The 23,564-nt window shown below is 41.6% G+C and overlaps 1 protein-coding gene across 1 annotated transcript in view; it reads right to left on the bottom strand.

The window, feature by feature from the left end:
* Positions 1–500: 500 nt before the first annotated feature.
* The window catches only part of CDCA2 (cell division cycle associated 2), a 72,900-nt gene continuing 49,836 nt past the window's right edge, over positions 501–23,564 (bottom strand). The window contains 6 exon segments of the mRNA XM_054717207.1: positions 501–727; positions 730–1,845; positions 4,181–4,352; positions 21,059–21,196; positions 22,152–22,234; positions 23,267–23,345. Coding sequence (XP_054573182.1) covers positions 627–727; positions 730–1,845; positions 4,181–4,352; positions 21,059–21,196; positions 22,152–22,234; positions 23,267–23,345 — 1,689 coding nt within the window. The 3' untranslated portion in view covers positions 501–626.

The following is a 23,564-nucleotide window of genomic DNA, read 5'->3' on the forward strand; positions in this document are numbered from 1 at the left end:
GTATTCGGGTCATTAAAAGACTTCCAAAATTCCATGTTTAAAATTTGATTTTAATATAAGTATTAAAAATTTAATTTGAGACAGATAAAACAGTCATTTAAGCTTCTCTTAACTTTAACCCAAAGAAGAAACAAATTTTATAATTCATCTATTCTAATTGTTAAAATTTTTAACCAGTTTTTTTGCAGTATTTTTAAAATAAAAACACTTTAACACTTTTCCACATTGTATTAACCTCCAATTTTCATCATTACATTAATTATATCAATTTGGTTTTGTTTTGCTTTTTCAAAAAAAAAACCCTCTTCTCATCCAGATGTAATGAGGTGGTAAATATGTACTAATGTGAATTGAAACTTAAGAGACATATTATCAGCTCTATAAACAATCCTTTTTTGCCAAATACTAATAAAGCATTTACCATGTGGGGGGAGAGGACATATTTAATAGAATGTTTTCTTTTTGAATGATAAAGCAATTCACTTGTTTCTACTTAAAAGTAGGTTCAACTCAAGTGATTTTATTTGAAACTTTGAAAACACTGAAATCGCACAGATAACAGGAACCAGGAAGAATCTTTTAAGCATGGACAGTTACCTTCTCTCTGGACAAAAGTTCCACAGATGTCAGTTACTGCCCAGTTCTCCGATATGGTTAATGCTCTCGATGTTCTTTAGAGAGCTTTCTCCCTTCTGGCTGAGAAGGTTCTTCCTGTTTAGCATTTTGACTTAGTATTTTCAGTGTTTGCAAGTGCAGATGTACAAAAGCTCTTCCTCCTTCTCTGAGGGAAAGTGGGAAAATTCGCTGCTAAGCCCTCACTGTTTTCTTGTTCTGATGTGGAGTAGAGTGGACATGGTGGTTGTCTGGACACAGCTTTTCTTCTGGGGGACATCCTTTCAAGTCCTCTGCTGTCAAATGTATGCATTGTTCTCCTTTTGGTTCTTTGGGGAGGGCAGGAAGCGGAAGGAAGTGGAAGCGAAATCCATACAAGTCCTTCATTTTCCAAATCTCTCTGTAGCCGTGTGCTACGTCTGACTTTTGTTTCCCGATTTGTTCTCTGAAAGGTTTGCTCTAGGGAGTCAGATAAATCTTTATACAGTTCAGAATTTTCCAAACTAATTTCGACAGAGCTGCCCACACTGTAGGAAGGTTTGTGACTTCCATCAGTTTCTAAGTGTAAACTCTGACCATCAGGATAACACACAGAGCGTCGTCTTCTACATTTCCTTTCACAGCTCCCACCACTGCTACTTGCTGCCGACTTTCTTCCCACACCCTGACTTTGACTTTTCTTTTCTTTTCTATTGTCAATTAAGACAGCCGCTGAATAATCGCATTCTTTTGGTGAGCCAGACAGTAAATACTTGGTCTGCAGTTCTCCTTCAGTAGCTCTTAAGAAGTCATCCTGTTGTTCACACTTTATATCACCTGGAACTTGCGTGTGAAAGTGGTTTTCCACATTTTGATCAGCAGCAGAACGTTCTTGGGGCTGCATGAGAAAAGCTGATGGTGGACCATCTGGTGATACAATGGGTTTTTCAGTCACAGAAGCACAAGAAACATGACTGTTTTCATTCTCCATCCCAGTTTTTAGGTCATTTTCACTTTCCAACTTAATTTCTGCTTTTGGAATAATTTTACTTGTACAGATTCCTACAGCATTTATACTTGAATCTTGATCAAAAGTGGAATTAATAAGCAACAAGGAGCTTTTTATATGAGTGCTGCAGAATTCAGACACACCGTGCTTATTAAACTCTGGATTCAAGTCTGAGTGCTGAGGGAGACGGTTCTTTCTTTCCGGAGGCTTCCTTTCTTCAAGTTCACCATTTGAGTTGAAATCATCTATGGGCATGTAAATAAGTTTGAATCTAATTAAAAAGTAACCATAAAAATAAACTTTAACAATCAAATGGGTGCCATATTGTAGTCTGTTTTAAACTTCCAAAAAATCATAAGATGTATAAAGTATTACATTGTACCTGTCCTATCTGTCATCATCCTTTCTCTTTTAGTTCTTCCCCTACCTCAAATGAGTATAAAAATGTTCTAAACAAAATCAAACTGGCAGACATATATAACATAAGCTGAACAAAAAAAAATCTACAAAAAAATTTTGTTTGAAAGGCATATATATGCACTAAAGACCGGTGCACGAAATTCGTGCACTTGGGGGAGGGGTCGGGTGGGGGTGGGGGGGTTGTCTCTCAGCCCGGCCTGCGCCCTCTTGCAGTCCAGGAGCCCTCGGGGAATGTCCGACTGATGGCTTAGGCCCGCTCCCTAAGCGAGGAGTGGGCCTAAACTGGCAGTCAGACATCCTTAGTGCTGCCGAGGTGGGAGAGGCTTCCGCCACCACCGCCGCACTCGCCAGCCATGAGCCCAGCTTCTGGCTGAGCAGCGCTCCCACTTTGGGAGCACACTGACCACCAGGGGCAGCTCCTGCATTGAGCGTCTGCCCCCTGGTGGTTAGTGCACATCACAGCGAATGGTCGTTCTGCCGTTCAGTCAATTTGCATATTAGTCTTTTATTATATAGGATGTTTGGGGTATTTCAAATCATGTCCTGTAAAGCTAGAGATTAACAAAGGGCAGGGTCCACTCAGTGCCATCCACTAATATGTCCCTTGGACTCTTTATACAACTTTAAAAATGGATACTCATGTATTGTTCATGAAATTAAATACTCAAGAAAAAAGTAGGCGAGAGGAATGGAGGCAGGCAGAGAGGGAGAGAATGAGAGAAAGGGAGAGAAACATGGAGAGGAAAGGAAGGAAGGAAGGAAGGAAGGAAGGAAGGAAGGAAGGAAGGAAGGAAGGAAGGAAGGAAGGAAGGGAGGGAGGGAGGGAGGGAGGGAGGGAGGGAGGGAGGGAGGGAGGGAGGGAGGTAGGGAGGGAGGAAGGGAGAGAGGGAGGGAGGGAGGGGGGAAGGAGGGGAGGGAGAGAGGGAGGGAGGGAGGGAGGGAGGGAACTGCTTTAAACCCTTGTAACAGTTGGTTATATATAGATTTTTAAAAATTGCTTCAGGTATTAAAAAAAATTATCTAACAAGATGCAAGACAGAAAAAAAATACTAACATTATTTAAACATCTTGAAAGAAAAACAACAACTGCTTAGGAACTGGGGATAAGACTTCATTTCCAGTCTCAAGGGGACCGCAATTTGCAGGGAACGTAGGCAGGCAGATCACTATAAACCAGGTGGGAAGGTGTAATGTGAACAGTTTTCCTGGAAAGGCAGCAGGCTCAGCTAAATCATAAGGAGAGCAGCATTTGGCCACCCCCTGTCCCAAGACAAACCACCTGAAAGGCTGGGACAGGAGAACGCTGCCCTGCAGGTGCCCAGGGCTGGAGGAGCTGCCTGGGGCTGGAGGAGCCTGTGTGTGACTGGATGGTCCTGTGTTTAAACTTTTGTGCTTTCCCGAAATTAAAAAGGAGGCAGAAGCCAAGAGTTTAAAGTGGCATGTTCCATATTCATCCTTGAATCTGTTATAAATCCTATATGGTATGTTGTAAAAGGAATGCAGACTAAAAATATTGGATGACTGACAAAGGTAGGTATTTTAAAAATGATTCTATACAAAATTAACACAAATGAACACATACTCTTATTATTTGTAGCAAGTTTTGTTAATTTAAAACCCTGGCATTACAAAGCAGATGCAACTTCAATTTTTATCTAACTAGAATATTTAGTAACTCCATCTTTGCTTTTAAACAAAACTTTCAAGGTAATCAAGCTCAATTTACAAATGGCTTTATAGAAGATGCTTAATAGGGCCAACTCTACTGAAATGCAGGGCAAGTATATTTTTTAACTATTGTCCTTAATTCATATTAGATGTATTTAGTGTTGAGCCATCACCTCATTCACTTTTAATGACGGACTATACCACCAAACAGAATTCATTTTACTGTAATGAAATGCTTTAAAAAGGAAAAAGAAACAGGATGAAAAAAGTATTTCTCCTAAAATATATGAGTTTCTTTGGGGGAAGGATCCAGAGCTTCCATCAAAGTCTGAAAGGGTCTAGGTGACGTAAAAGTTACACACTGCTGCTTCCTTAACATGCTTGTGGTAAGATGAAAAGTTGTTTTTTTTCTTTATTTACAATTTACATGGTGAATGGGAAAAAGGGAAAAAATAAAGAGAAATAGCAACAAAGAAGGTGAAGAGAAGAGACCTGAAAACTTCCTGCGGACGCATGGAACTGAAGGCGACATCTCATAGACTTCAGGTAGCTCAGGAATAGGACTTAGAAGTGGCTTCTTAGACGCAATTTCTCTTTCCCCATACAGAGTCTTCTCAACGCCTTTCTTTCTTCTTGCTTTCTTCTTTCGGCAACTTTTTAAAACCTGAGAAAATGTTTTAAAACACAGTAACTGAGAAAGATATAGCACCATATACAATTTTGACCCTTTAATTTCTATTGAAACACTTAAAACCATTCATCTCATTTAAATTTCAGAAAACTGATTTGGGGTAGGGGGTGAGGTACCTTAATAAAGTCAAATAAAATATAAAGCAGAACTCAATGAACAAATTGTAGCAAAAACGTTTTGAACTGCCATAAAGCATTGCCAAAATAAACTCAGGATAAGTAAAAAATAAGATTAGAGAGACTGGACAGACTAAAGACACGAGGTATTTGTAACCACGCTGTAGTTAGGATGACTCAGCATTAATTTCAGGAGTTACCTACTGCAAGCCATGGTGGGGGCTGGGAGGCGGGGGACGACGTTTTCTCCCCCAGATCTGGATGAAGAAACAAGAGGTGTGTACACCAAGTTTGAAGAGAACACAAAGCTGGCTGAGCTGATGCAAACAAGATTTGTTCAAGATTAAAATGAATAGGTCAAAATAAAATGAATCTTTAACAAGCACAAGTAGATGAGAGGCAAAGGTTGGGAATAATTGATAAAAAACATACGGGTTCTATAAAAATTAAAAAAACTGCTTAATAATATCTGCAATGCAGTATTAAATTTAATTCTGACTGCCATTTCAGTAACTGAGAACTAATGTCCTATGTTAAAGTTTCATATGGAAAAGACTTGAGGGAAAGTCAAACACTGTATTGAAATAATGTATTATGAGTAAAAAGAAATATACTTGGGGTGATAATATATGAGAGAATCAGATAAGGAACATGTTTTTAACAATGCTTCTTAGAAAATGGAATTCACGCAAGCATTCATGGAGATACTGCTACGTGCAGGTAATACCTTCTTAGGTATGAGACAAAACACACTGGATGTGGTTATCCTAATAAAATAATATGCAAATTGACCGTCACTGCAAGACACAAGATGGCCGCCCCCATGTGGTCAAAGATGGCTGCCCCCATGCGGACACAAGATGGCCACCACAAGATGGCCTGCAGGGGAGGGCAGTTGTGGGCAGTTAGGGGTGACAAGGCCAGCAGAGGAGGGCTGTTGGGGGAGACCAGGCCAGCAAGGGAGGGCAGTTGCAGGGGGACCAGGCCTGCAGGGGAGGGCAGTTGGGGGGGACCAGGCCTGCAGGGGAGGTCAGTTGGGGGGTACCAGGCCTGCAGGGGAGGGCAGTTGTGGGCAATCAGACAAGCAGGGAGGGCAGTTAGGGGTGACCAGGCCAGCAGAGGAGGGCAGTTGGGGGAGACCAGGCCAGCAGAAGAAGGCAGTTGGGGGGGACCAAGCCTGCAGGGGAGGACAGTTAGGGGCAATTGGGCCGGCCGGGGTGCAGTTACGCGTTGATCAGACTGGTAGGCAGAAGCAGTTGGGGGCAATCAGGCAGAAGCAGGCAAGCAGTTGGGAGCCAGCAGTCCTGGATTGTAAAAGGGATACCTGACTGCCCGTTTCGGCAACTTTTTAAAACCTGAGAAAATGTTTTGGGATCAGGCCTAAACGGGCGGTCAGACATCCCTCAGGGGGTCCCAGATTAAAGAGGGTGCAGGCTGGGCTGAGGGATAACCCCCATGCACGAATTTCGTGCACCAGGCCTCTAGTCTATATATATAAAAGGCTAATATGCAAAGTGTCCCCTCGGGAGTTTGACCAGGAGACTGGAGTTTGCTCACTCACTATGACATGCGCTGACCACCAGGGGGTGGTGTGGAATGAAGGAAGGCCCCGGCCAGCAGCCAGAAGGCCACGATCATCCCTGATCACCCGCCAGGCCTAGGACCCTACCTGTGCATGAATTTCATGCACTGGGCCTCTAGTGTGTGTGTGTGTGTGTGTATGTGTGTGTGTGTGTGTGTGTGTATGATTTCAGAGAGGAAGAGAGAGATAGAACCATCAATGATGAGAGAGAATCATTGATTGGCTGCCTCCTGCACACCCCACACTGGGGATAGAGCTGCAACCCGTGTATATACCCAGACCAGGAATCAAACTGTGACCTCCTGGTTCACAGGTTAATGCTCAACCCCTGAGCCATGCCCGTTGGGCTGGATGTGGTCTTTAGGGAGCTCAGGGTCTAACGACAAGTAGTCATAATACGTATGATCATGACACACTCTGCATAGACCAAGAAGATGGGTACCTGGCCTATAGAAGGTGTTTGAGGCAGGCTCCCCAGAAAAGGTAATGTCTAAGTTAAGTCTTAAGTGAGAACTGTTTTGGCCAATTATGGGAGTGGTACAGAAGGGCTTTTCAAAAAGAAGAGAAGGGCGCCCAGTTGGCGTGGCTCAATGGTTGGGCATTGACCCAGGGTCACGGTTCGATTCCTGGTTGGGGCACATGTCTGGGTTGATCGCCAGTGTGGGGCATGTGGGAGGCTGTTTCTGTTTCTGCCTCTCTCTCCCTCTTCCTTCCTCTCTCTGAAATCAATAAAAAAAATATATATTTTTAAAAAGATTAAAAAACAAACAAAAAGAAACAAAGGGAAGAGAAAGGCATTCACAAGAGCACCATGTGAGGCAGCACAGACGAAGAGCTGCAAGCAGCAGTGTATTGTGGGTGGGCCCACGTAGAGATGGCAGATAAAGCTAACAAGGTCCCATTGCATGGTGATTCAGAGATTAAACAACATCTGAAGTTACATTTAAGAAAGATCATATAAATGAATGTTGGGAAATAGTGAATGATTTTCAAGAGTATGTAAATAGCCCAGAACTGTATGTTCCTTGAGATATCTACTGATAGCCTGTAAAACAAAACATTCCATGGGAAAATAATTATAGAACAGAAGATAAATGTTCCTCTTGGTGATGTACAATATACATTTAACATTAAATTCTCTGAGAAATCCTCAGTATAAATAACGTCTCCATACATTAGGAAAATGCTGGGTTAAATATGTTTTCATGACACTTTTTATTTTCAGGGAATTTCTGTTCACTTCCATGTGACAGTTGAGGAAATAATAGCCTAGTCAATGGATGCGGGCTCTATAGATGAGCTGCAAAAGCAAGTATTTGGCCTCTGGTGCCAGAAGCCTTCTGTTCAAATCCTGACTCTGCTTTAAAACCTTAGGCAAGTTACCTCACCTCTCTGTACCTCATTTTGAACTCATCTGCAAAATGGAAATCACAATAGAACTAGTATTAAATAAGTTTACTTAGGTGTGAGGTTGATATGGGGGAAATATTTTTAACATCAAAAATTATGCTCTTGCCCTAGCCAGTTTGGCTCAGTGGATAGAGCATCAACCTGCGGACTGAAGGGTCCCAGGTTCGATTCTGGTCAAGGACACGTACCTAGGTTGCAGGCTGGATCCCTGGCCCTGGTCGGGGTGCGTGCAGGAGGCAACCAATCGATGTGTCTCACTCATCATTGATGTTTCTATCTCTCTCCCTCATCCTTCCTCTCTGAAAGCAATAAAAATATATATTTTTTAAAAATCGTGCTCTTAGTATTACTGTGTGACACGATCCCTACATGTTCAGCTAATATACTATGGTCAATATTATAACTTCTAGAATAGTTTCTGATTCATATGGAGAGAAAATCCACTTTTAGCGGAATTTTGAAAACCTTTGTTTCATTCATAAAATTTGCCAAACATGGTGAAAGACGAGTATTCTGTTTTTTCATGGTCACGGCCAATGGAAGTACACCAACCAAAAAGCAAAGATGAAAGCCCCTGTGGCCTGCCATGAAAATACATCTATATTATCCTTAAGGAGGTTTCATCTGCAAAGGCAAGAACTTTAACAAAATTTGAATTTAAGCCAATACAAAAAAGCCTTGCTTATACTGCAAAAAACAAAAAGCCACTTCTAACTGGAATCCTAGGGAAGCCATGTGATCGAGAAGTGGTTCATGACTTGGAGCAAAGGACAACAGAAAGTATTATCCCTAAAGTGATTCCATTTCCTCCAGAATCACCATTATTTCTTTTCATACAGTGAAGGAGGTCATGCACCAGAAGTAAGGGCTTATCTTTTATTTGCACCATTAAGACTTTTATTTGCACCATTAAGACTTGGCAACAAATCAAATTGTACAGGAAAGCTTATGATAAAAGCATACACTTCCCTACCCTTGCTGCTTGCTTACTAGTTCCATTTTTAGTTCTGTAGGTAGCTCCATCCCTTAACTAAGGGGCTCATATTGCTATATTTTTAACTTTTTATAAAGGAAAATGTTGGGCACACAAAAAATAGAACAGTATATTGAACCCCATGTACCTATCAACTATTGTCAACAATCACTAATGTATAGAAATCAAAATTCATTTATAAACACTCCCCCAAAAGCAAATCATTTTATCTGAAAATCCTATATATCTCTAAGAGGTAAGGGCTCCCTTTTTCCACAATAAAATGAAACATTTTATTACCTGACATTGTATTCTATTGATTTTTTGCCTTTTACTATGAAGTTTAATTTTTCTCCAGCTTTCTTGAGATATGACATATAACATCATGTAAGTTTAAGTCATACAATGTAATCACTTGTTTTATTTATATATACACACACATCTTTATATTTATTTATATCTTCATGTATATATCTATATAGATATATATATCTATATATCTACACACACACACACACACACACACTAGTATATCTCTTTTTAAAAATAACAACACACCCAAAACCCTGGACCAATTTCCAGTGAATTATGCTGAGTGAAAAAAGCCAGTCCCAAAAGGTTACATAATGTGTGATTTCATTTAAATAACCTTAAAATGACAAATGAAAAATATGGATAACAGATTAGTGGTTGCCAAGGGTTGTTGGGCGAGGGGGGTAGGAATGGGAAGTGAATATAGCTACAAAAGGACAAGAAGAGAGGTTTGCAGCAACAAAATGCCCTTATCTTGACTCTATTTTGATAATGTACCACTGTGATATTGTATAACAGTTCTGCAAGATGTCACCAGTACCATTGGGAAAAACTAGGTAGAGCGTACTTGGGATCTTTCTAATTCTTCTTACAACAGCATGCATTTTTAAAATTATCTCAAAATGTAACATCTAACCATACAAAAACCATAATGACAGCAACTTTCCCTAATATTGTCAGAGTTCAAAGTACTCCAATTGGTCCATAAACATCTTTTTAGAATTATTCAAAGCGGGACACCAATAAGGTCTCCACACATTCCATTTGGTTGCTAGATCTCTTTAAATCTTTGGTTCCTTAACTTTCTCCTCTTGCCATTTATTTGGTGAATAAACTGAGGCATCTATCCCCAGCATAAGCCAATTTCTTTTTTTTTGGAAAGTGCATTTCACAGATGACTGTATACTTCCTTACTGCATCAGGAGACCCACTTTTACCCCTTCTGTGGTGTAATGAATAACCAGGGCTCCGGTGTTCAGTCTCATCCAGCCATCCTGCTTCCCTATTACCTTCCACCTAACATTCAACAGCTTTCATGAGTATGTTTTTACTTATTAGTGAAAATGCCTCATCAATTATTTACTTGAAATAGAGCTCAAACTTTATTTTCTAATTTTTAGAAAAATTAGTTGATGTCTGAGACAGCTGAAGTGGCCTTCAAGTTTTGTTAAATTTTTAATTATTATGAACTTAACGATTTTTTTCATTATTTGATGTTTGTGTTTCAATCTCTTACAATCACTATTTCTGATGGTCAAACTGTCCCACTTTTGGTCAGTGGTCACCCCTTCTTGCTGGTTTGTGGCCTCTAACAAGGTCCCAGCAGTTTAAGCTTCCTTGCTTGCACACTGGGACAGAGCTGAGTTCATTTCCTGTATCTGCTGTAAATCTGAAAGCAGTTGTTTCACTAAGGAACTCTGTGAAAATGGTACTTAGAGATAGCAATCTAGGTACCAGAGATGCTCACTCCTAAGCTTCATCAATAGAGAAAGAAAATGGTGCCAGTTGGGGTACTGGAAATATCGGGGGAAGACTATGTAAAGTATATGATTATCTAACCACTAAGCTGTATACCTGAAACCAATACATTAAAAAAATTTTTTTCTCATAATTTTAAAGGAAAAAATATCAGTTCATATTGATATTTCCCACTCAAATTTTGTCTAGCAAGGTTCTGAAATGTTTTTGTCTCATAGTGAAAAGTCTTGATACATAATGACAGTTAAAGAGCTGCTTATTTTCTTTATTCTAGATTTAATTCCCCTGTCAATATGAGTGCTTCATACTGTTTAAGCCTTCTTTGCAGTTATTTTTGTATTTAGGATCTATCCCACAGGATTTGTCAAATTTCTAAGTTTAAAAAAATTCTTTGTAAGATTAAGCCACCAACTTGACATATACAATTAATTTGTTTCATTTTGTTTTCAAATTTTAGGCAATGTTCTTTTTCCTAAACTTAATTTTGTTTGATAGTTAGAACACTTACATGCCAAAAGGTAAAACATTCAAGAAGTCTAGCCTCATTTCTTCCTATTCCCCCTCTAGTCACCTCTCCCTATACGTCACTAGTTGTTTTTGCCTTATTCTCCAACTTTTTTAATTAAAAGATTTTGTGTGTTCATATATATACACATACTTATATTATTTTTTAATGTTCCCTCTTAGATAAAAAGGTAGTATATTAGTTTTCCATATTAAGTGCCATAACAAATACCAGACTGGGTGGCTTAAACCAGCGGTCGCCAACGTTTTGGACCTCACGGACTACCAGTAGTGTGCAGACCACTGGTTGGCGAAAGCTGGCTTAAACAATGTTATTTCTCACAGTTCTGGAAGCTCAAAGTCCAAGATCAAGGTGCCGGTAGGGTTGGTTTCCTCTGAGGCCTCTAATTATTGAACAGACAGTTGCCCTCCTGCTGCCCCATCACATGGTCTTCTACCTGCCTGCCTGCCCCTGGTGTCTTTTATGTCTTCTTAAAGGGACACCAGTTCGAATGGATTAGGGACCATACCATGGGCTTCATTTTTACCTAATTATCCCTTTAAAGGCTCTATTTTCAAACAGTCACATTCTGAGGTAGTGGGGGTTAGGGCTTCTACCTAAGAATTCTGGGGAACACAGTTCACCCCTTAATAGGTAGCTTACGATACACATCATTTTACAATTTATTTCACTGAACAGTGAATAACTCCTCGCATCATTCCATTGTAGCATTTGGAATTTTTTTTCACTACTTTCTATAGCTTACAAAATCCTCACTTTGTGAACACACCATTGTTTACTCACCAGTCTTATACTGACAGACATTTGGTTCGTTTTCAGTCTTTGGCATTACAGAGTGCTGCAATAAATAACTTTGTACAAGGCCTATTTGTCACTGGCTCTTTGTGATGAATTCCTAGAAATGGGATTACTGGGTCAAAAGGCAAATGAATATTTAATTTGGCTTGATACTGCCAAATTGCCCTCCACAGAGATGCATTACCAGAAAAGGTATGAGCATGCCTGTTTACCAACTAACCGTACCAACAGAGTGTGCTATCAAACATTTGGATTTCCCCTAATCTTTGATAAGAAATGGCATCTTAATGGAGTTCTCCTTATGGTGAAAAACTCCACAAACATATTTCTCACGTTTAAGGACCATTTTCATTTCAATCTTGTGAACTTTAAAGAATATCTCTTGGAGAGAGAGAAATAGCAGCTGAATAGGCATCTAGTCTGGAGGCCAGACTAGAAATACAACTAAACCAGAGAACATCCACCCGGAATTAACGTATTAGTCACAGCTGAGGAGACAATTTACAACAAGGAAGGGCAGAGGTCTGGAGAGCTTAGGAACAGGGATGTGGGCTTGAGAGGGGCGGCGGGCAGAGAGGGTGAGGAGGAAGCCTCGTCCCTTGGCGACAGGCATAATATCCAACTGTGAAAAGGAAAAGTCACAGGGCTGCTGGCTGCCAAGGAATCTGGACCCAAGACCACAGCCACGAAAGCAGCCTGAGCAAGGAGCAGCGCGGTGCTGGGGTGGGGGGCGGTGGGGGGGACTGCAGTTTCCTTATTGTTTTGGTTTGGTTTTATCTTTGCTTTTATTCTATAAACCCAGAACACAGAATTTTTCTATTGCAATCACTCACCCGAGGCTTTGGCGCAGGGAGAGAGGCACAGACTTGAGGTGCCTGAGGAGAGGCTGAGAGTAAGCAGGGCAGGGAGACGTGGCCAGGAGTCCTGCATTAGGACGTTCTTAAGCTTCTAAACCAGTGGTCGGCAAACTCATTAGTGAACAGAGCCAAATATCAACAGTACAACGATTGAAATTTCTTTTGAGCCGAAAACCGACTTCTGCGCATGGGCCACGAAGTTTCAATTGCACTGTACGTGCACGCCCGCACATGGTGTTTTGTGGAAGAGCCACACTCAAGGGGCCAAAGAGCCACATATGGCTCGCGAGCCGCAGTTTGCCGACCACTGGCTTAGAGCTTCAAGCAGGGTGCTAAAAGCCAAAGGACACTGCCTGACAGTGGCCAGAACCTAAGTACCTAACAGGGAGCCCAGAACTGGCAGACAGAACAGAAGAGTGGGGTCCTCACCCAGCTCCCACGGGGCATTACTACTCGGCTGAAGCAAATGACACTTCACTTTTTAATTATTGTTTTAAATTTTTTTTTTACCTTATTTTTTTGCACCTTTTTCTTCACTTTTTTTCCTCCCATTTTTTTTTTTTGGCCTTTCCATCTTAGTTTTTCTCTTTTCTTTCTTTTGTCCCCTTTTTAAAAATGGATCTCTTTATCTGCTTTATTAATCTGTTATTATTTTAGTCTCTGATGGTTTATTCATATTGTTATGCCCAGAATTCGGGGTCCCCAAGAAAAACCACCAGGGAGAAAGACGAGTCCCATGCAAAAGCAAAGAGTCTGTATTCAAGCTAGCTTGAGCTCCATCACACACACACACACACACACACACACACACACACACACACACACACACACACACACACACTAGCGCAGCGGCGAGGTGGGGAGAGGAGGAGGAGCCTTGGGAGAACAAAGGCTTTAAAGGGGGTCCAAAGCAGTGGGCGGGGGAACGTTCGTGGCCCCGTTGATTGGTCAGGGGGCAGGGTCAGGGGTCTGGTTACAGCTTGCCTAATTTGGACTGAGTCTACTTCTTTATATTCCTATTGGCAGGTTTATGCAACTGTTACATTCTCACGGTTTTCTAAGAAAAAGGAGTCATATACATAGTTACACAGGATGGAGGGTACAGTACATTTTGTGCTGTCCTGCTCTGCCCTTTCAATATATCTAATTTCTTCTTCCCTGCTCCTACTCTACTTCCCATTCTTTTCTTTTTCTTCACTACTCAATTTTTTTCTTTCTTCTCTTGCTCTTCTAATATTTTTAAATTCACTTCCTAAATTTAGGCGTATCTGCTCTTTCCTCTAATTCCTTTTTCAAAAAATTATTTTTTATTTTTTCTTCTTGTCTTCCTCATTTCTTTTCTCCCGCTATTCTAAACCATGGTCCTTCACCTATTCATCCAATTCCTTAACCTTATTTTCTCTATTTAAGCTCTGCATCTACAGATTCTGCCCATCCCCTCCCCCCCTTCTCTGTTTTTGTGCTATTTGGTTTATTTGTTTTATTGTGTTTTCTCCCTATTCTTTCTTTTTTTTTTCTCGCTATCATTCTTGCGGTCACTTTTATTGGGATTATAGGTGTCTTGTATACATTCGTGTTCTATTTCTCCTATGTCGTGTCTTGTCATGTTGTATTTTGTGCTGTTCAGTCAGCGCCTCCACAATGGTTGGCAGCATACAAGCCACATAATCAGATACCCTGAGAGGAGACTCCATCCACAAACGGGACAATAAAATTTAAGACCCAGCTACATCAGGAGAACCCAAATATCTCAAGTAGGGGGTGTCCCTAGAACACCCAGCCCAGAAGACCTGAGAGACTGCACCACTGGGTCCTACAAAACATCTACCACATAAGACCAATTAAAAAAATCTGGATTGCAGAACAGTTTGACCTAATATAGTGGTCGGCAAACTCCTTAGTCAACAGAGCCAAATATCAACAGTACGACTGAAATTTCTTTTGAGAGCCAAATTTTTTAAACTTAAACTTCTTCTAATGCCACTTCTTCAAAATAGACTCGCCCAGGCCGTGGTATTTTGTGGAAGAGCCACACTCAAGGGGCCAAAGAGCCGCATGTGGCTTGCGAGCTGCAGTTTGCCGACCACGGACCTAATACATAGAAACAATTACAAAGAAACAGCAAAAATGGGGAGACAAAGAATATCTCTTGGACATTTTTCTCTAGTTAACTTTTTATTCAATTTAGACACTTTTTTAATATTAGTGATCTTAATCCTCTATGTTTGATATAAATTGAAGATCATGATTACCACAATCAATAAACACATCCATCCCCTCACATAGTTAGCAGTTACCACTTTTATGTGTGTGTGTGTAATATCTATTCTCTTAGAATACTTCAAACATACAACATAGTGTAAATCTCCACTAATCTGTGCCATGAAAGATGAGGCTATTTCTCACTTAAATCTTCCTCTTCCTTGTTAATTTGGTTCTTTCATTGGTTACCTTTGAATTTACATTTGTATTTCTTTACATCTTTTAAAAAACATCTTAAACTCCTAATTTGTAAGATGATAATTATAACAGCCATAGTGCTTACTATGGCCAGGCATTGTTCTAAGTGTTTTACACGTATTAACTCATTTACTATTCACCCTCCTATATAATAAAGAGTAATATGCAAATTGACCCCACACCCTCGCATCACAAGATGGCCGCCCCAAGATGGCTGCCCCCACATCCTCACAATATGGCCACCCCATGTCATCACAAGATGGCCACCCCCACATTGTCACAAGATGGCCGGCAGGGGAGGGCAGTTGGGGGCAACCAGGCCTGCAGGGGAGGGCAGTTGGGGGCGACCAGGATGGCAGGGGAGCAGTTAGGTGTCAACCAGGCCGGCAGGGGAGCAGTTAGGGGGCTATCAGGCTGGCAGGCAGAGTGGTTAGGGGCAATCAGGCAGCCAGGCAGGCAAGTGGTTAGGAGCCAGCAGTCCCGGATTGTGAGAGGGATGTCCCAGATTGGAGAGGGTGCAGGCTGGGCTAGGGACACCCCCTACCCCACCTCACCCCCCAGTGCATGAATTTCATAAACTAGGCCTCTAGTAAGCTTATAAAATAAGTAAAACAGCTCCATTTTAAAACCAAGAGAAGAATCAAGAATCTTGCCCACAGTGCCAGTGCTAGGAAGCAGCAGGATTCAGAACCCAGGTTATCTGGCTCTAGAACCGTTAGTGTTAATACCTTCACCTCCATCCTTTGTACCTACTTCCACCTTCTGCTCTTACCTGCACTTAGATCATCTTATACACAATCAAGTTGTTAAAACTTTGCCCTTAGTTGAAAACAAACTGCATCTACATTATTACGACTGTATAAACATTTTCCATTGTTCTGTCAAGGACAGAGATCATATTTCTTTCCTCTGGTGCCCCCTGTAGTTGATTTCAAGCACTATCAATTATACTTTTCCTCACACTTCCTTGATTGAAATGATATTTGCTCCAAAACTTTTATACACAAACTTTTATTTGAAATGACATAAAACTACCTTTCTTTTTATCATATGGTACACTTTCCATTTTCTCAATCACAGGTCCTTTGTTTTTCCCTCCAGAGACCTACTTCCCAGAGCACCTTTTTCTCTTGCACAAATTTGGAGTGGCTGCTCTCCTGGGCTGGCTAAAAGGCTAAATCAGAGATTTTCCTTCCATGGCTCTCCTGTATTATTAGATCCACGGAGTCCTGAAGTCTCAAGCTTACTTCATTTTGCTAAGCAGCACCTCCAGAAATACCCAAAGAAAAACTTCCAAAGTCCTTGAAATGTCCAATCTATTTTTTCTTTCACACTTAATTAAATTTGGCTGGGTTTAGAATATTGGGCTGAAATTAAGTTTATTTCACAGCTTTAAATGTCCTGTTGAATTATCTCTCAGAATTCAGAGTGCAGTGAAGCTTGGTACCACTCTGATTATTGTTTCCTGGTAGGAAAAGTCCACTTTTCTCCTTATTTTTATTGTTCAATTTCACAATGATTTGTCAAAGTGCTGACTTTTTTTTTTTTTTTTTTTTCATTCCTTTCTTCAGTTCAAAGAAATCCTCTTCTTTTATTTTGACAATTTCTTCCAGGTTACTTTCTTGTTCTGAGATTCCCATGAAGTCTCCTAGACTGGTCTTCCATCTCATTACTAGTCTATCTCTCCTTTGCTCTTCCTTCTGGGAGACTTTCCTTCATTTTATTCTATAGTCCAACTACTAAATTTTGTATTTTTGCAAATACTTTTTCTCTGCTCCCTTTTCATAGCATCTCCCTTCATAGTTTTATACTTTCTTAAATTTCAGTATATACTTTCTTAAATGTGAGGATATTAGAACATTTGCTTTTTAAATAATATTTCCTTCCATTCTCTGAATAACATTTCTTTCTGGGGTCAGTTTTTTAAAATTGGTCTTTCATGTTCTGGGTTCTATTTAGTTGTCTGATTCTTGCATAGGAGAAGACTGGAAATTGGTATGGGTTTCCTCTGCTTTCCAGCTCAGTCTCTTTCCTGCATGGTAATTCCACTAGGGACTCTGTGTGGGACAGGGAGAATGAGGAGTGTCAACTGCAGGCTTTTCCAAATGCCAGAATGAAGGCTTTAACCTAGATGACAACATCTGTTCTGAGCTTCAGGGTGGGAGATGGGGGTGGGGTGCCAACTGGTGCAAATTGTTTCACATAAAGGACTTCAATTAATCTGTTTTTCACTACCACTTCTCACTCTCACCATCCATTGTACCTGCCAATACTGGGCCCAGTCTCTTGGGATTCCCAGCGCCTCTCTAGCTCCTTCCTAGCACATTCTGGGCTGTAAATCTTTCCACCTTTTATCTGTCAACATGCTCCCATCTGCTTTGTCCTCCAGAAATTCATTGAAGGCTGTCATCTGTTGCTTAATATCCCTCCTCATTTCCTTCCCCTTTCAGTGCTATTCTAAACCTATCCCTCTTATTACATCAATTTTTTGATGCAGTGGAGTCCTTGGAACAAAACTTAATGCTCAACCCTTCTTGAACTTTCTGGCTACTGATTTTATTAAAGAAGTAGATATACATTCTTTGAAACAGTGTTTTTTAGAGTATGAGGAATACTAATATTTAATGCAATAAGATGAATGCTATTTTTAAACCTATGTATACTGCCCTAGCCGGTTTGGCTCAGTGGATAGAGCGTAGGCCTGCAGAACACAAGGGTCCTAGCTTCAATTCTGGTCAAGGGCATGTACCTCAGTTACAGGCTCCTCCTGTACCTCAGTCTTGGGCCCTGGTCGGGGCGTGTGCAGGAGGCAACCAATCAATGTGTTTCTCTCACATAGATGTTTTTCTCTATCTTTCCCTCTCTCTTCCACTCTCTCTAAAAATCAATGGAAAAATATCCTCAGGTGAGGATTAAAAAACAGAACAAAAAAAGTACGTGTATTTTTTTTTTCAGCAAAGGGATCTTTCAAAGGAATCCATGACCTAAAAAAGTGACTGAACCAGGAAAACATTCAGTTTCTTCTGGTTTTCCTGACTTTGGGGTGATTGTGCCATGTTTAAACCAAGAAAGGAGGCAGTTTTTGTTTTATGAAGCATAAAAGTTTACTGACTGTTTTAGGTAGGTGTGTGTTGGGATGAAATTGAAGAGTCTGTTAGTTTTGAAATGTTAATTTTTTTAGGTGTTTGTAGGATGATTTAAGAAGAGATGTCTAGTAGGCAGTGGAACTTAATGTTTATAGATCAGAACGATTTGGGAGTTATCAACCAACCATGCTGCATATGAAATCACCCAGAAAATACAAAATTTGGAAGGGCAAAGAGTAGAACTCTGGGTAACAGAAACATCTAAGGATAGGTGGAAGAAAATAAACCTTTAACATAGACTGTAAGAATGTTCTCAATGATGCTGAATGTTGCTGAGATGGTGAGAGCAAGACCTCAACGGATGCACTGGAAAAATAAAGTGAAGTGGCGAAGTGGTAGAGAATAAGACCAAACATCAGATAATATGTGGAACTGGATTTGCAGAAGCATCTGTGTGTCTCTCCAGGAGCGATGTTAGATGGGAGAGGGGATCCTGGTTAGATTAGTCCAGAGTGGACATGGAATGAAAGGGATGCAGAGCTGAAGTTACTAACAAGAGTGGTTGAAAACGGTTCACATGGTTTAGAATAAATAAGGAAACATGGGAAATTAAGGGGAATCTGAAGGTTAAGAGTAAACAAAGGGGCCAGAAGATTATTAGTACCAGCAGAGGGATATCAGTAAGGGAGTCTGAACAAGAATGGATATAAGGCTGGGATTGGAGAGTAAGACATATCCTATCTAATAATAGAGTAACATGTAAATTACCATCACTCCGCTACGCCCACGATTGGGAGGCGGGAGGCTGGGGGGCGGGACTCGGGGTGGCCTATCCGGCCATTGAGAGGCATGGATCTGCTGTCAGAGGGGGGGCTACCCTGCTGTTGAGAGGCGCAGGGGGTGGGACTCCCGCCCCCTGTGCCTCTCAACAGCCAGATCCGCGGCCGCTGAGGGGGCCTGCTGTGGAAACCCAGCTGCGGAAACCCAGCTGCGCCTCTCAACGGCAGGGTAGCCAGGTGTCCGCGGCAGCCCCTCTCAGCAGCCGTTGAGAGGCGCAGGGGGCGGGAGTCCCACCCCCTGCGCCTCTCAACAGCAGGGTGGCCCCCCTCAGCGGCCGCGGACCATCAAAAGTGGGGGAGCTGGGTGCCTGTCTGCTCCGGCACCAGGCCTTTCAGAAGCTTCCGCCGAGCCGGAGGCTTCTGAAAGGCCTGGTGCACCAGCGGACAGGCACCCAGCTCCCCCACTTTTTCAATCATGCACTGGGCCTCTAGTAAATGTATATTATTAAAAGTGAGAGGGGCTTGGATATAAACAAGCTTGGGGATATGGCAGAGGAAGATGTAGATCAGTGAAGGGGAGAGGGACAAGTAACTGGGTTAAGGTGCTAGGATCGGTTATACCATACACAAAAGAGGGTGAAGGCATCTGAGTCAGGCTAGGCCTTGACACACTGACTCAGTGCTAGTTCCTAAACTCTTCCTTCAATGTGGGGAAGCAATCCAGCCACTGGCAGAAACAAGGTCAAACCAGTGCAGAGGATGCACTCATCCCTGTCCAGAAAGTTAAAGGATTCCCCAAATAGGATCAGGTTAGATTAGATTCAGAAATAAGAACTGATTTAACATTTGAGTGCAATGACTCGCTGTGCTGGATTTATCCAACACAAGAAAGAAGATGCAAAGAGGCCCTTGGGTAATAAAGAATCCTATATAGTAAAGAGGTAATATGCAAACTGACCGTCACACCCTTGTACAAGATGGCCACCCCCATGTGGTCACAAGATGGCCACCACAAGATAGCAGGCAGGGGAGGGCAGTAGGGGTGACCAGGCCAGCAGGGGAGGGCAGTTAGGGGGCGACCAGGCTGGCAGAGGAGGGAGCGCAGCTGGGGGGAGACCAGGCCTGCAGGGGAGGGCAGTTAGGGGCAACCAGGCCGGCAGGGGAGGGCTGTTAGGGGCGACCAGGCCGGCTGGGGAAGGCAGTTGGGGGCGACGGGCCTGCAGGGGAGGGCAGTTGAGGGGGATCGGGCCTGCAGGGGAGGGCAATTGGGGGGGAACCGGGCTAGAAGGGGAGGGCAGTTAGGGGCGACCGGGCCAGCAGAGGAGGGCAGTTGGGGGCGACCAGGACTGCAGGGGAGGGCAGTTAGGGGCGACCGGGCCTGCAGGGGAGGGCAGTCGAGGGGGACCGGGCCTGCAGGGGAGGGCAATTGGGGGGAACCGGGCTAGAAGGGGAGGGCAGTTAGGGGCGACCGGGCCATCAGAGGAGGGCAGTTGGGGGCGACCAGGACTGCAGGGGAGGGCAGTTGAGGGGGACCAGGCCTGCAGGGGAGGGCAACTGGGGGGAACCAGGCCTGAAGGGGAGGGCAGTTAGGGGCGTCCGGGCCAGCAGAGGAGGGCAGTTGGGGGCGACCAGGACTGCAGGGGAGGGCAGTTGGGGGCGACCGGGCCGGCAGGGGAGGGCAGTTAGGGGCAACCAGGCTGGCAGGGGAGGGCACTTAGGGGCAACTGTGTCGGCAGGGAAGGGCAGTTGCGGGGGACCAGGCCTGCAGGGAGGGTAGTTGGGGGGACCAGGCCTGCAGGGGAGGGCAGTTGGGGGCAACCAAGCCTGTAGGGGAGGGCACTGGGGGGACCAGGCCTGCAGGGGAGGGCAGTTGAGGGGGACCAGGCCGGCAGGGGAGGGCAGTTGGGGGGTGACTGGGTCGGCAGGGGAGGGCAGTTAGGCATCTATCAGGCTGGCATGGGAGTGGTTAGGGGGTGATCAGGCTGGCAAGCAGAAGTGGTTAGGGGCAATCAGGCAGGCAGGAAGGCAGGCAGGTGAGCAGTTGGGAGCCAGCAGTCCAGACTGGAGAGGGTGCAGGCTGAGCTGAGGGACACCCTCCACCCGTGCACAAATTTCATGCACCGGGCCTCTAGTTGAGTATATAATCTCTTATGGCCCTTACTATTTTAAGATAAGATGATTTTAATACTCTTGGTCTAATGTTAACTAAAAAACCAAAAATTTTGTTTCCATATTTCCCCAACCACAGAACAAAGAAATGCACCATTTCTACTCTGTAATAAATCTTGGACACACACTCACCGGATTCTTTTTAGGACGTACTCTGTCTGTGCACTTGCTTTCTTGGGATTTCCTCCTCTTGATTTTCTTTTCTTGGCAAGGCTGAGCTTCTGTATTAAGTAAGTTGCAAACACTATCTTCTGCAAAACTGATCAATTGCTATAAAGAAAATTTAAAGTAGGAATACCATACAATGCAAGAAGTTACATTTTAATGCATGTTCTCTCACATTTATTTTCTTTCCCATGCTCTTCTACTATTCTTATATTTTCCTCTAAATTCACAAATCCCATTAGATATATTTTAACCAATTCAACCTCGCCTGAGGGAAACAGTAATTACTAATTTCTGATCTACCAAACATGGACCCAGAAGCATAAGCACTTTGCCCAATTATCATACAAAAAAAAACTTGAAGTATTAGTTGATTTAGTCATTCGCCAAAATATTTATTGAGCATCTACAAGTTAGCACCTAACTGCTTGCAGTTGAGCTATATGAAAAACAATCATGAACTATTAGATGATCTAAGTTTGAATTCTGGGTATATCATCTAACAATGTCAGCCAGAAACCCTATAACATATAACACAGTGCATATATTTATGCACTATGATGCTATAGACAAAAATCCAATTTTATGTAATTTAATAAAATACCAAAAAATATGCACTCAATGAAAATTAGGCTCATACTGAAAATAATTGAAACCCTATCTTAAAAAAACCACACAAAACAAAGTATAGTTTTAAAAAAAGATCATATTTATGCCATTTTCTAGCTCTGCTTATTATATGTTACTCTTCTCCACTTTGTACCTCAACAAAATCCATAAAACCACACAGATTTCAAAAAAGATTTTCAAACAGATTATCTTCCACATTAACAGAAACTCTGAAAGCTTCTTGTTTTATTGGATTTTTCTTCTAATAGAATTAATTAAAACCAAAACAGGAAACATCATTACCTGGGTGACATGCTAGGTAGGATAAAGTATTAGCTCTTAATAACACCATTCAAGCCAAGATTTTACCCATAATCAATCACGAAAAAAGAAAAAATCTAATGCAAAATAAAATAATAAAAAAAACATTGTGCCAAATAGAAACACTTACGCTTCTTCTGTTAGAGGTCCGTGTTCTTCTACCATCTTTACAGGAAGGTATTTTATCGTGGTTATTTGCAGATGTATCCGTACCTGAAGAACAAAACACAAGGAAAATTAGGGTGGTTAACAAAACAGTTTTAAGATTCACCATTCCTCAGATACTGCATACTCTTCTGAATACCCACCTTTGCTTTTACTATCTTATCATATCTAAACATAGTTATCATTAGGAATACATTTTGAGACTCAAAAATATTAAAACTTAGTTTACTCAATACTCAGAAACTTTTGACACTTTCCATGAGAATGTATAATGTTATCTTGTTCAGATAACAGATTAAATCATATTATAAACACTCATATTTTCACTCATTCCATTTATTCCAAGCTACATTTTGTACAATGAAACTGTAATAAAGAGCATTAAGATGATAATAAAAATATCTTATTTTACAAATTTCAGGAAAATGTTGATTACTTTTAATGATATAAATGAAAGGCAGTATGAAGAGTATATGCTTTTGAACCTGATAGACTAATGCTTCAAATTTTAGTTACTTTGATACTGCATGTCTTGGATTCTTTGCTAATGAGCTCGGTTCGTGTCCCATAGCAAACGAAAAGCCATTAAAAGATTTCAACCAAGGGAAAGGTATGAATAATGATTCCCATCCTAAGTGTTTTTTCCCATGACATGCTTGCCAGCCTAGTTCTGGTCTGTCAGGAAAGTGCAGCGATATTTGTTGCCTTGTCACCTTGTCACAATCATAAAAAAGCCAGAGACTTTGGGAAGTACATGTGCCCGACATGCCATGTTAATGTTGATGAACAATTTTGGATATTTCAGAATGACCATTACAATCCATGTCATTTCCACTTTGCTAACTGGGAAAAGAAGCTCCCATCTAAGGAAGTTAAATGTGGATGATTATGAAGTGGGACTTGAAATCGAAGTGGATGGGTAAGAGGCTTAATATAAGCTTTTCTATACTATTTGTTTTTTATGTCATGCATGCATTGTTCTAATAAAAATAAAATTTTAAAAAGACAATAAGGAAATTAAGTTTCATTTACACAGACATTGCAAATAACATTTATGAATATAAGATAAAATGTTACTACCTGAGAGATTCTCAGAGATTGAAGACTTACTAAGAGGGCTCGAAACAGCAAATGATACCTGAAGAGGTTCTATGTTTTCCTAAACAAAGAAAAAAAAGTAGAAATTAGACATCTTTAAATTCAGTGGATATGTAAGCAATGGGCCCCCTCCCAAAAAATGAATTTATTTTGGTAGGTGAAATTATAATCTGAATAAAGTTGGGAAATCAATAAAAGGTTGAAAAAAAAGTCAAGGCAAAACAAAAGATATTGCATATAAAAATAAAATATATTTTATAACATTTACCAATTATCTTGA

This window comes from Eptesicus fuscus, chromosome 6, assembly GCF_027574615.1.
Source record: "Eptesicus fuscus isolate TK198812 chromosome 6, DD_ASM_mEF_20220401, whole genome shotgun sequence".
Taxonomy (NCBI): domain Eukaryota; kingdom Metazoa; phylum Chordata; class Mammalia; order Chiroptera; family Vespertilionidae; genus Eptesicus; species Eptesicus fuscus.